Source organism: Hipposideros armiger, unplaced genomic scaffold, assembly GCF_001890085.2.
Source record: "Hipposideros armiger isolate ML-2016 unplaced genomic scaffold, ASM189008v1 scaffold_709, whole genome shotgun sequence".
Classification (NCBI taxonomy): domain Eukaryota; kingdom Metazoa; phylum Chordata; class Mammalia; order Chiroptera; family Hipposideridae; genus Hipposideros; species Hipposideros armiger.
The window spans coordinates 954,055-967,460 of NW_017732059.1; the positions used below are offsets into that span (position 1 = coordinate 954,055).

At 53.1% G+C, this 13,406-nt stretch overlaps 1 protein-coding gene across 3 annotated transcripts in view; it reads left to right on the top strand.

Moving 5' to 3' along the window:
• The window catches only part of LOC109373344 (arylsulfatase D-like), a 15,910-nt gene extending 2,510 nt beyond the window's left edge, over window positions 1-13,400 (top strand). The window contains exons 1-10 of one of the 3 annotated variants that reach the window (XM_019627116.1): window positions 750-832; window positions 1,378-1,441; window positions 2,110-2,231; window positions 3,569-3,691; window positions 4,535-4,958; window positions 6,119-6,255; window positions 7,139-7,273; window positions 9,803-9,965; window positions 10,761-10,882; window positions 12,588-13,400. In XM_019627116.1, coding sequence (XP_019482661.1) covers window positions 1,386-1,441; window positions 2,110-2,231; window positions 3,569-3,691; window positions 4,535-4,958; window positions 6,119-6,255; window positions 7,139-7,273; window positions 9,803-9,965; window positions 10,761-10,882; window positions 12,588-12,952 — 1,647 coding nt within the window. In that variant the 5' untranslated portion in view covers window positions 750-832; window positions 1,378-1,385 and the 3' untranslated portion in view covers window positions 12,953-13,400. Of the gene's footprint in view, window positions 1-682; window positions 833-1,377; window positions 1,852-2,109; window positions 2,232-3,568; window positions 3,692-4,534; window positions 4,959-6,118; window positions 6,256-7,138; window positions 7,274-9,802; window positions 9,966-10,760; window positions 10,883-12,587 lie in introns of those variants that run through there. The other 2 variants (XM_019627117.1, XM_019627115.1) reach the window with 2 other exon arrangements.
• The last annotated feature ends 6 nt before the right edge of the window (window positions 13,401-13,406 follow it).

A 13,406-nucleotide genomic window follows, 5' to 3' on the forward strand; every position in this document is an offset into this window, starting at 1 on the left:
CACACCCGGCAGGCCCCGCCCCGAGCGCGCTGGGGCGCAACTGGGGAGACGCGAGCTGCACCCGGGGACCCCGCTGGGGACCCCGCGACGCGTGTTCGCCGGGATCGGAGCTGCCCCGGCCTCGCGTCCCTCCGGCCACGGGGCGGGGAGACCTCGGGGGGCCCCCCCCACCCCGTGCGCTCCGAGCCCCTTGACGCGCGGCGCCCTGTGCGCTCCGGCCGCGGCTGCGCGCGTGGAGCAGCTGAGCTGCGTCGCCCGGGGGCGCCCGGGGCGCTTGTGCGCTCCCGTGTCTCCTCCTTGCACGGTTAGGTGCCGCCCCCGTCATGGCGCAGCCGGAACTCGGGGACCTTCGGCGGAAGGGACGGGGTGCGCCCGCGCTCGGCCTCGTCGACGCCCTTGCGTGACGTGTTAGCTGAAGTGGCCTGATGCGTCACAAAGGGAGTAAATTAAAGCAGATTAAAACACACACCTAGTTGGCGCCCCCGGCGAATGCAGGTTTCCTGCAGAGTGTTGTTTCGCCAGCAATGGGGACAAAGGAAAACACACCCAGCTGCCACCATCCCTGGTTAAACCCTCATTGAGTGCAAGTGCACATCCCTGCCCCGCAAGCGGGCTGCAAACGCCGCCTTTTCGTGCCAAAAGCCACACGTTTATTGCAGCCCCTCTTCGCTTTGCTCTCCAGGGGCTGCCCGCCAGCGCTGCTCGTTGTGTGCGCGCTTCTCGGGACTTGCGAGTTACAAGCAGCCAGAGCCTTGAAGCCAAATATTCTCCTGATAATGGCGGACGACCTCGGCATTGGGGATCTCGGTTGCTATGGAAACAGGACACTGAGGTACTTGCTGCTGGCGCTGCTGGGGTGTGTGAGGGTCCGCGGGTGTTTGGCTGAAGGATGCATTGAAAATCTGCCCGTAGGAAGCAGGAAATTCCTTAGTGCATCAGACGTCAGCGCCAAAAGATTTATTTTTGGACAGGAAAAGACAGCCCTGCACCTTTCAAACAACATAGAACCCTGTGGATATGTTTCCTAAACAAGGGACCACTCACTGGGGGGCTTAAAACCACAGGAACCCACCCTCAGCCATGTCCTGGACGCCAGGAGTGTGACATCAAGCTGTCTCAGGGCCGCGCTCCCTCCGGAGGCCCCAGGGGACGGTCCCTCCTGCCCCGTCCAGCTCCTGGGGGCTCCAGGCGTCCCCGGGCGGGTGGCCGCCTCCCTGCCGTCTCTGCCTCCGTCTCCACGGGGCGTCCCCTCTGTGTCTGTGTCTCTCCTCTTCTGTCCCCGATAAGGACACTGTCGTGGGGTTCAGGGCCCCCCTGACCCAGGACGCCCTCATCCCCGATCCTTCACTCCAAAGCATCCTTCACTTCCTCTTTCAGTGACTCGTATGACGCTATTCAGACTCATGGCATGGAGCCGTTCCCTTCGTAAGGCCGAGCCACGGTACTTTTTCCAGCAACCAGCCCATTGGAAACTAGGCTGCATGTGATTTTGCATTCTAAATCAGGGGCCCCCCAGGGGCCGTTTTTTTAATGAAGAGCCACCCAAGGTCTGTGCAGCCTGCCTTTCTCTCTCTCCTTTTTATTTTTCCCAACTCTTGAAAAGGGTGGAAACGATGCTTAGCTCCAGAGGGACTTAAACAAATAGATGGAGAACCAGACTTGGCCATAGGTGGCTGGCGTCCCTGCAAGCACCCTGCAGCCACACCCAGGGTCTCAGCTGAAAAGCTGACATCGGGGCTGCTACTTGTAAGGAGGAATCCCACTCTAGTTTTGGACGTCTGACTGCTCAAGCCACAGCCTTCCTCCTCAGCTCTGTGCCGCACATGTGGACAAGCTGAAAAGAACACCCAGGTGCTCCGTCTTTTGGTGCTGGTGGGTGCTTTAAACTACACCAGCACCCGTGAGATACCACCTGTCTCCGCCCCCAAGCCACACTTCAGAGAGGCGGCTCCAAGCTCCTGCTAGGGACCCAAACCTGAGTCATTCTAAAACCCGGTGTTGTCCCTAGGGTGTGTGACACAGTCCGTCCGGACTCCCCCTACACAGGCATCGCCTGGAGCTTGATGCACGCACCCCTTCCTGATAGTGACACATCTGTGCTTTCCTCAGGACGCCGAACATCGACCGGCTCGCAGACGAAGGCGTGCGGCTCACCCAGCACCTGGCGGCTGCCCCCCTCTGCACCCCAAGCAGGGCGGCCTTCCTCACGGGGAGACACTCATTCAGATCAGGTAGGTGTTGTAGGGACAACCGGGAAAAGGGCACGTCCGCGTCACCCGTTCCTTGTCCGTAATCGTGGGGTAGGGGTGGGTGAGACACCAGAAAAGTGCTCAAAACTTAATCTGCAATTCCATCGTCCTGCGGTTACATAAATACTGTGTTTCATGTACTCATACCAAAAACAAGAAGAAAAAGCTGTGATAATTTGGAATTCAGAAGGTTGAAACTATTCCGTGGTAGCTGGTTATGTTTCATGTTTTGTTGATGGTTTAAATATTTGCATCAATGTTGATGGGAAGTCAGGATTTCAGAAGGGCCCTGGGTGGGTGGGGGGCTGAGTAATGCACCGTTTCCCCCCAAAGATGCCACCTTGTAACGCCCACAATGAATGAAGGTTTCCTTATGTGGCAGAGGTGATTTTGAAGATGTGCTCAAGTTTAGTACCTCGAGGTGGGGACGTTATCCTGCACTACCCAGGTGCCCCCAATGTCATCACCTGCTAGAAGCTAGTGGCAAACAACATCCACCCCCAATTTGTGACAACCAAAAGTGACTCCATGCATTGCCAGGTGTCCCCTGGAGGGCAGAGTCACCTTGGGTTGATGATCACTATGGAAGATAGAAGATAGATAGATATGCATAGATGATGATGATAGATTAGATAGATGATTGATAGATTGATAGATTAGATAGATAGATGATAGATAGATAGATTGATTAATGGATAGATAGATAATGGATAGATAGATGATGATGGTAGATGATATAGATAGATGATAGATGATCCATTGATCAATAGATGCTAGACAGATAGATGATTGACAGATAATAGATATGGATGCATAGAGTTGTGATGATTGGTTAGATAGATAAATGATAGAGATAGATAGATGAACAGATAGATAGATAGATATGGATGGATAGAAGATGATGGTAGATGATAGAGATGAATGGGTGATAGATGATCGATCAATCAATAGATGCTAGATAGATGATTGATAGTTCAATCAGTTGATCTATAGGAGATTGATAGATGGATAGATGATAGAGATAGATAGATGGGAGGTATATAGATAGATAAACAGAGTCCTGCAAAGGCCCAGGGTTTGTCACCCTCAGCACTGCCGACATTTGGGCTGATTCTCTGTGGTGACATTGTCCTGGGCCAGAGTCGGGTGTTTCCACCGACGAGACGCTAGCGGGACCCCTCCCCAGTGGTGACAACCGAAGATGATGCTTGGCATGGCAGCGTGCCCCCTGGCGAGGGGTGCAGAGTCACTCCTTCCGTGCTGAGAGCCCGCACTGCAGCCCACAGAAACTAAAGGCTTCCTGTGTGTTTGGTCCACAGGCATGGAAGCCACCGACGGATACCGGGCCCTTCAGTGGAACGCTGGTTCGGGCGGGCTGCCCGCGAACGAGACCACGTTTGCAAGGATCCTGCAGCGGGAAGGCTACGCGACCGGCCTCATAGGTACGCCTCGGACCCTTCGGTCGCCTTGCATATCAGCGATCCCGAGAACCTGTGTTCCTACAAAGGGGAAAAAGTCCCCATTTGGGGACCCAAAATCTGGTGCCCGGCCCATCAGACCTCTGCTTGGCTTGTTTACAATGTCGCCATTTTTGTCACCGACAAGTAGATTTAATTCCCGATGGTGCTCGAGTCACCGCTTTCCTTCCCTGGCCGTCTCAGCCTTCTCCTCTCTTGGTTTATCAGAAACGTGTCTAGAAATGATCTTACCCCAAATGGCCCTCAGAGTAAATGAGCACCGCCTTGACTTGCACAGCACGCTCAGGGAAGGGTCCCAAGGTCCCTCGTTGTAAAGGGGGGTTGTGAGGGGTCCGCTGGCCCACCTGTAGCCTGGGGAACTCACCAGGAGGGACCCCCTGAGCGTATCGTCACAGTCACAGCCATGACTTATGACAGTGAACGGATACAGAGCAAAATCGGCCAACAGAAGGGCGTGTGGGGGGAGGCCTGTCACAAGCTTCCAGAGCCTTCTCCTAGTCCAGCCACGAGGAGGTGTTCCTTCTCCCAGCAACGCCTTGTGACACCTGACATGATGTCACCAAGGAAGCGCCTTAGAGAGCGCGCCCAAGTGCACCGTTCTGTAATCCGTCATCTATACGTCACACTGTGTGCCCACCACCCAGAGTCGCTTCCCCTTCCGTCACCACATATGTGACCGCCTTTCCCCTCATCTACCAACCCCCCCCCACATACCGTCCCTTTACATCACAACCTTCACATGATCCTGCGAAGGCGGCTCGTGTCCGACCGAGTCCCTTCCACGTCCGGCTCCGCTTTGATCCTCAGGAAAATGGCACCAGGGCGTGAACTGTGAGTCCCGCACGGACCACTGCCACCACCCACTCAACCACGGGTTCGGCTATTTCTACGGCATGCCTTTCACGCTCGTCAACGACTGTGACCCGGGCCGGCCCCCGGAGGTGGACGCGTCCCTGAGGGCACAGCTGGGTCGCTACACCCAGCTGATGGCGCTGGGGATCCTGACCGTTGCTGCTGGCAGGGCCGGTGGGCTCACCTCCGTTTCCTGGAAAGCGGTCGCGGGGCTGGCCGGCCTGGGCGTCCTGGTTTTCGCGTCCTGGTACGCTAGCTTCGGGTTTGTGCGTCGCTGGAATTGTATCCTCATGAAGAACCACAACGTCACCGAGCAGCCCATGGTTTTGGAAAGAACGGGCAGTCGTCTGCTCAAGGAAGCCGTTTCCTATATCGAAAGGTAATTAAATTATCATGGTGCTCCCCTTTTTTTTAAAAAAAAATGTATTTCTCCATTTCAGTTGGCGTAAAACATTATACTTGTTTCCAAATGTACAGCATAGTGGTTAGACATTTGTGTAATTTATGCAGTGATCCCCCTGATAAGGGTAATAACCACCTGACACCGTGTGTAGTTAGGACCGTACTATTGACTGGAGTCCCTGTGCTGTGTGTTACATCCTCATGACGGTGCTGTAACTGCCAATTTCTGTTTCTTACTCCCTCGCCTTTTTCATCCGTCTGCCCACCCCTCCCATCCGGCAGCCATCAGTTGTTCCTCTATATCTCTGAGACGGTTTCTGTTTTGTTTGTTTGTTGATTCCGTTCTTTAGATTCCACATATAAGTGAGATCATATGGTATTTGTCTTTCTCCGACTGACTTATTTCACTTAACATAATGTTCTCTAGTTCCATCCATATCGTTGCAAATGGTACTATTTCCAACTTCTTTATAGCTGAGTAATACTCCATTGTGTAAATGTACCAAAGTTTCTTAATCCAGTCGTCTACCGATGGGCATTTCGGTTGTTTCCAAGTCTTGGCTGCTGTAAATAGCGCTGCAGTAAACATAGGGGTTTACATTATCTTTTCAAATCAGTGTTTTGGATTTCTTTGAATAAATACCCAGCAGTGGAATTGCTGGATCATAATGTAGTTCCACTTCCAGATTTTTGAGATCCCGCCATACTGATTTCCATAGTGGCTGCACCAATCTGCAGTCCCACCAACAGTGCACCAGGGTTCCCTTTTCTCCACAGCCTCGCCAGCATTTGTTGTTTGTTGATTTATTGATGATGCCACTCTGACCGGAGTGAGGTGGTGTCTCATCGTGGTTTTTATTTGCATTTCCCTGATGATGAGTGAGGTTGAGCATCTTTTCATGTGCCTGTTGGCCTTCATAAACCATCCCATTGCAAAGAGGTGGTGAGTTCTCAGAGCCTCTGCGTCTCTGTCCCGTGTCTGAGGTTCCGTACGCCGGCCTCTGAGCAGATGGGTCGGAAAAAGTCAACCTTTCAGAGGGATGGGCTTCCAAAACACGCGTCTCTGCTGAGACGTCGTGGACCCCATCGCACTGAAACGCAGGCCGTTATTTTTGAAGGATGCTTTTCTTCTTTCAGAAATAAGGACCGGCCGTTCCTTCTCTTTGTTTCTTTGCTGCACGTCCACATCCCCCTGGTAACCACCAAGGAGTTTCTGGGGAAGAGTCGGCATGGCTTATACGGCGACAACGTGGAGGAAATGGACTGGCTTGTAGGTGAGCTGGGGCACCCCCCCGAGAGCATCACTCCCTCTCGGCCTCCCCGTGACAGCATGGCCATGCGTGGGCCAGCCCACCATGAACCGGGGTGCAGTAAAGAACGTGAAGAGGGAGAAAAGTCTGCCACGTCATTTATATGCTTGTGTAGTGTTTCTGATTGCTGAAGTCTCCTTGTGCACAAAAAACCGCCCTCCCAGCAAGTCCAGTGTGTAAAGCCACCCGGAGAGTGTTTTTTCGGGGAATGATGTGTTTTCCCAGGACCCATCAGCTCCAAGTCAAGTTGTTGTCCTTCAGTCTTAGCTGTGGAGGGCACCGCTGAGCTCCAAGTCCAGTCACTTTCAATCTTGGGTTCCACAACCTGCATGTTTAGGGCTATGAAAGCCCATGCAGCTCACAGGCTTTGTTTTCCATGCTTTTGAGTTCCCGCGACCTCGGTGGGTTAAAGCCGTCGCGTGGTTGGCAGACGGCTCTGCGTTGCTGGGTCTTGGCCACCATATGCCAACACCCAGAGATGCTCAGGGCCCTGGGTTCCTCCTGTGTGAGACACCCCTGGGACAGCCACGTTCTCATCACGTCCCCATCCACATGCACTTACTATGATGGACGTGTGTGTACATGGCAGCCATAACATGTCCAAGAGACCTGCCAGCTTTATGTGTCTTCCGTACTGTCGGTGTCTTTGTAAGCAGGACTCTGAGCCCTACCGTAGAGAGGAATGATGTGTGTCTTCACATTTTATGATTTCATGCATCACCGTGGCCTCCTGGAGACGGGGGTCCCTTCTTAGGACGCGGTGACTTCCGTAGAGAGGGGGAACTGTGTTGCGTTCGCTGATGCTAGCTTACTCACGCTGTCTTGAAACGTTCTGTGTTGTGTGCAGGTAGAATTCTGAATGCCCTTGACGAACATGGTTTGAAAAACACGACCTTCACGTACTTCACCTCGGATCATGGAGGACATTTGGAGGCCAGAGATGAACACGGCCAGCTGGGTGGATGGAATGGCATCTACAGAGGTAAGACAGATGGACCCTGGGGTTGGAAAACAGATACGTGACAGCACGTGGGTCCCAGCAGTGAAGGCTGGAGATGAGGTGGGCGTCAGAAAGAGCGCGCTGTTTCCAAGGGTGTTTATTGAGCATCTACTATACACCATGTTCTACCCACATGCCACGATAGAGAGAAGACGCATGGTCTCCTCTAAAGGATTTGTGTTTTAATAGAAGAAAAAGATGTACAAATAAGGAGTTAAGAAGGTCTCAGGAGGTACAGATTGGTAGTCACAAAATCGTCACGGGGATGTAAAGTACAGCACAGGGAATATAGTCAATAATATTGTAATAACTATCGATGGTGCCAGGTGGGGACTAGACTTTTCGGGGGGATCACTGCATCAATTATATAAATGTCTTAACCACTATGCTGTACACCTGACACTAATGTAAAATAATACCGAATGTCAACTGTAATTAAAAAAAAAATAGTCACGGGATATATAGAACCACATAGAGAATATAGTCAATAATATTCTAATAACGAGGGTGAGTGTCAGATAGACTAGTTCGGGTTGTCACTTCGTAAGTTATATAAAAGTCTAACCACTATGCTGTACACCTGAAACAAATAACAAAAAAAAGATAAAAATGTATTGAACACTCCCAGAAAAAAAAGAGATAGCCCAGTGGGGCAGTGTGTGTCCTTGTATTCCAGTAGATGGTGTCCCAGTTAGGGTGGAATACCTTTATATTATAGCTATTTTTTTTAAAGTCTGACACAGTCAATTGCGTTACCCATGCATCCTATCCTTGTGAGTCCCAGTGGCGGAAACACACCTGTGAAAACCCCACGTCAACCCCTGTGGCGCTTTTGCAGTCAATTCTCAGAGGGGCCAAGAAACGGAGTCTCGCGATGCACACGCTCCCAGCCGAGGCGGGGGCAGCGGGGACATTCTGCCCGCTCGTTTGGGCTCTGACTGTGAACGTATCCCCTCCATGGTCACTTCGGGCCATATGCTTGCATCTGCATGCATTTTGCTGGCGAGTTACCTGTTTACACGGCCCAGGTGCAGCACTCAGTCTCCATGCATCAGCAGTACCTGTTCAGTCAGGTGTCTTTCACCAGAGTCAGCATGAACCAAGGTTTGCGTTGATCAACGGATGAAGATGCAGTGACCAGAGGCTGTCAGGAACCTAAACCCTGTCTTTCCGCTACGAGAAGTGGGTCCGCATTTGCTAAATCAGTGTTTTGGTGACTCTGTAGAACAAACATACCTACTAGGAATAGTAAGAATTGACTGTATATGAACCTGTTTCTTCTTGGGAAACCCCCACGTGTACGAGGTCTGACAATTAAGTTCACAAACTTGTTGCAGCGATGTTTCTAACCTTTTTTGATATCAGAGGGATTCTTCGTTATGAATTTGTACCAACTGGACAAACAGTTAACCAAGTTTACTATTCGGAAGTGCTGAAAAGGCTGCGTGAAAAAGTTAGACGACCTCAACTTTTTTCCAACAATTCATGGCTCTTGCATCATGACAATGCACCAGCTCACACGGCACTGTCTGTGAGGGAGTTTTTAGCCAGGAAACAAATCACTGTATTGGAACACCTTCCCTACTCACCTGATCTGGCCCCCAGTGACTTCTTTCTTTACCTGAAGATAAAGGAAATACTGAAAGGAAGACATTTGGATGACATTCAGGACCTCAAGGGTCATACGACGACAGCTCTGATTGCCAGTCCAGAAAAAGAGTTCCCAAATTGCTCTGAAGGGTGGACTAGGCGCTGGCGTCGGTGCATAGCTTCCCAAGGGGAGGACTTAGAAGGTGACCGTGGTGACATTCAGCAGTGAGGTAGGCAGCACTTTTCCTAGGAGGCGTTCGCAAACTTAATTGCCCGACCTCATATATGTGGCTGTGGTTGGCAGAAACTGAACAGCGGTCCACCCTGAGCCCTGGCATCTGTCACAGTGACCAGACGTCAGTGCTGTGGTCACACGGTGTAACCCGGCACCGCCGACCGTTAGGTGGGGACGTTAGCCGAGTGGCTGGGCCTGGCCTGACCTTCTGAGCCCTGGAAAGCAGAGAGCTCCCTCCAGCTGGTGGCAGGCGGAGAAGTCCGGCTTGAGACCCAGGAAGGACTGGACAGGCTGCTGAAGCTTTGACGGTGGAAGGACCATGTGAGAAGAAACGCCGGCCGCCTGCAGGAGCTCAGGGCAACCTCTTCCGCACGGAAACAGCGGCCTGCGCCGTACAGCCGCCACGAACTGCGTTCTTGCAGCTCCCGGAATGACTTGGCGGTGCCTTGTCCCTTTGCTGCTGCCTCTCAGAGCCCAGACGGCTGGCACCTGGCGCTCAGACGGTGGGACCAAGAACAGTATGTGGGCTCCGCCTGCTGGTGGGGGCATGGCCAATTTGGGGAAAGACGGCTGCCACCATGCGTGCACGCACACACACACACACACACACACACACACGTGCACACAGGTGTGTATCTGCACCGCACGGTCTCCTGGGCAGTCCTAACGATGTCCTTTCCTTACAGGTGGCAAAGGCATGGGCGGCTGGGAAGGGGGCATCCGAGTCCCGGGGATCGCCCGCTGGCCCGGGGTGCTGCCGGCCGGCCGGGTCATCCAGGAGCCCACCAGCCTGATGGACGTCTTCCCCACGGTGGTGCAGCTGGGGGGCGGCCAGGTCCCCCAAGACAGGTACAAGTACAGAGAGCCCACCTGCTTCCTTTTCTTCTTTCACATGTAGGGGGTTATAAACTGCAAGGACATAGGGACCCTAAGAAAACGCTCACATCCTCAACTGTAGGAGACAGCCGGACCTACAAGAACCATCAGGAAAACACAGGTTTAGATGAAAATATTGGGTCCAGCTGCCTATTTCTGCAGTTTGGGTCAAATCGCAGAGCTCAGCCTAACAAGCGGGAAATCGGACCGTTGCAATGTGGTGCATGGAGAGACGTCTCCGTATAATTAAAAAACGTGCCTACACGTGGGCGGGGCTATAACGGTATGCCCTGAAAATGGCGTTCGCCTTGATAACAGCCAAAGCATGTCTAACGCAGGAGAAGAAACAGAAGTCAGTGTTTTGGTAATGATTTGATTTGATTCCACCTGTGGGACCAAATAACTAGGCCGGTGTGAGGGACGATAGCAGGAGGGGTCGCGTCCCCAGCTTCTCTTCACAGAAAGGCCTGGTATTTGTGGTCCATGCGGGTTCTCCAGAGTATTAATAAATACGTATGCGGGGCGGGCGGTGTGTGTGTCTGTGGGTGTAATGCTGCATCGCACACAACCCTGGGACTCAGGAACTGTGTGTCTTAAAACAACACTGTGTATGGTGGTCGGCAGCTGGCGGCCTGCTGAGCGCTCAGGGACGGAGCTGATCTCTGCGTCACGTGCTGTCAGGTGTGGGACTTTCGTGCCCAGGGGCTCACGCAGCCCAGGTGGCCTCGGTCTGACGCCTTCCTTCCTCTGGTCTCGTCCCTGCATCAGGGTGATCGATGGCCATAGCCTGGTGCCCTTGCTGCAAGGGACTGTGGAGCGCTCGGCCCACGACTTCCTGTTTCATTACTGCGGGAAGCACCTCCACGCGGCACGCTGGCGCGACAGGGACAGTGAGTACACGCGTTCCCCTCGACGCTGGGGGGCTCGTGTGAGGCGTGCTTCTCCGGAGAAGCAGAACCGAGGGGGTGGGTGGGGGGATGGATGGATGGATGATGGATGGATGGATGGATGGATGATGGATGGATGATGGATGGATGGATGATGGATGGATGGATGGATGGATGGATGGATGGATGGATGATGGATGGATGATGGATGGATGGATGGGTGGATGGATGGATGGATGATGGATGGATGGATGATGGATGGATGGATGGTGGATGGATGGATGGATGGATGATGGATGGATGGATGATGGATGGATGGATGGATGATGGATGGATGATGGATGGATGGATGGTGGATGGATGGATGGATGGATGATGGATGGATGGATGGATAGGTGGGGGATGGATGGATGGATACAAGATAGATAGATAGACAGACAGACAGAGATGGATGAATGCATAGATAGGTGAGAGATAGTGAGTAGATGAGAGAAAATTAATAGGTTGATAGATGATAGCTACATAGACAGGAAGATAGATTAAATAGAAGAACGGTAAGTAGGTAGGTAGGTGATAGATGGATAGATTGGTAGAAGATAGGTAGGTAGATGGATAGATAGACGATAGCTAAATGGACAGGAAAATTATAAGTTAAATAGATTAAATAGATAAGCAATAGATAGGCAGAAGATAAAGATAGATGTGGATGGATGGATGGATGGATAGATGGGTGGGTGAGTGAGATGGATGGGTGGATGGGGACAGAGAGAGAGATTTTAGAGAACTGCCTCACGTGGTTGAGGGGGCTGGCAAGTCTGAAACCTGCAGGGCAGACAGACAGACAGCCAGCCAGGAGTGGACGCTGCCCTCGTGAGTCTGACGGCTGAATTTCCACGCTGTGGTCTGGAGGCAGAATCCCTCCCTCTTTGGGGAACCTCCGCCTTTTTTCTCTTAAGCCCTTCAGCTGATGGGGTGAGGCCCACCCCAGGAGGCAGAGCAACCTGCTTTTCTCCAAGCTTGCCTACTTCAGTGGCCAACTCACCTAAAAAACACCTTCACGGTGACATCTAGACCAGTGTCTGACCCCATAGGTGGGGACCGTCTCCTGGCCATGTCGACACCTGAAATTCACGGTGGGCAAGCACATCTCTTTCTTGCTGAGAAGAGTCCCTCAAGACAATCCCTGAGGGTGACAGGTGCTGCTGAGCACGTTTGCAGGGGAAGGTGCCCGCCGGCCCCACTGCATGACGTCCTCTGAGCGGCGTTATTATCTGCCCTGGACCCAAAACGAACCCCTAGAGGACACAGCAAGACTTTTGCCCATCGAGCTGTGGACAGACTCGCTTCTGTGTGTAGGCATCACAGGGGGGACACTTGAACCATCGAAACACAGAGCACAGGGTCTGAATAGTCTAATGGTACATGTGGCTCTAGTCCCCGCACAGGCCTCCCTGAGCCCTTTTGGATGAGTCTCTTTGCTTGTCTGTGCCTGGAGCACGCCATGTGCACACACGTGCACGTGCACTCACACACCCCCCGATGTGACAACACTGGTGACACGTGTGCACGACCCACCTTGCAGTCTCGTCCCTTCTCTTTTTCTATCACGTGGCGCGTGGATGACGGTTCCCCAGCATTGGACCCTGGGTCACGGGTTTCCCATCGTTGCGGTTTCTGCTGCCCTGACTGCCTCTCTGTTTGCATGCAGGCGGGAGAATCTGGAAGGTCCACTACGTGACCCCGCGGTTCCACCCCGAGGGAGCGGGGGCCTGCTACGGCCGGGGCGTGTGCCCCTGTTCCGGGGAAGGGGTGACCCGGCACAGCCCCCCTTTGCTGTTTGACCTCTCCAGGGACCCTTCGGAGGCCCGGCCCCTGTCCCCAGGCACGGAGCCCCTGTACCAGGAGGTGATCGCCACGGTGGGCGAGGCGGTGCAGCAGCACAGGACGACGCTGAGCCCCGTGCCCCCCCAGTTTTCCCTGGGCAACATCCTGTGGAATCCGTGGCTGCAGCCGTGCTGTGGGGCCTTTCCTTTCTGCTCCTGCAGCCAGGACGGGGACAACAGTGAGACGTGACGTCACATCGCCAGGGTGGCCGCCGTCACAAAGACAGGACTGAACACAGGCGGGCAAGGACACGGAGAAAGGGGACCCCTGTCAGTGGCCATGCAAATGGGTGCAGCCACGACGCAAATCAGTATAGAGGTGCCTTAACAAATTAGGAATGGAACTGCCTTAGGACCCAGCAATGCCACTCCTGAGTATTTAGCTGACGAAATCCAAAACACTGGTTCGAAACGATATCTGTCCCCGCCGTGGCCACGGCAGCGCTCTTCACAACAGCCAAGAAATGGACGCGACCCAAGTGTCCGTCAGTGGCTGATGGGATAAGGAAGACGTGACATACACACACAACGGAATAGTCTGCAGCCATGAGATAGAAGGAAATCCTGTCGTTTGCAACCACACGGATGGACCTGGGGGACGTTAATGGCCAAGTGACATAACGTCAGACAGAGAGAGACACAGA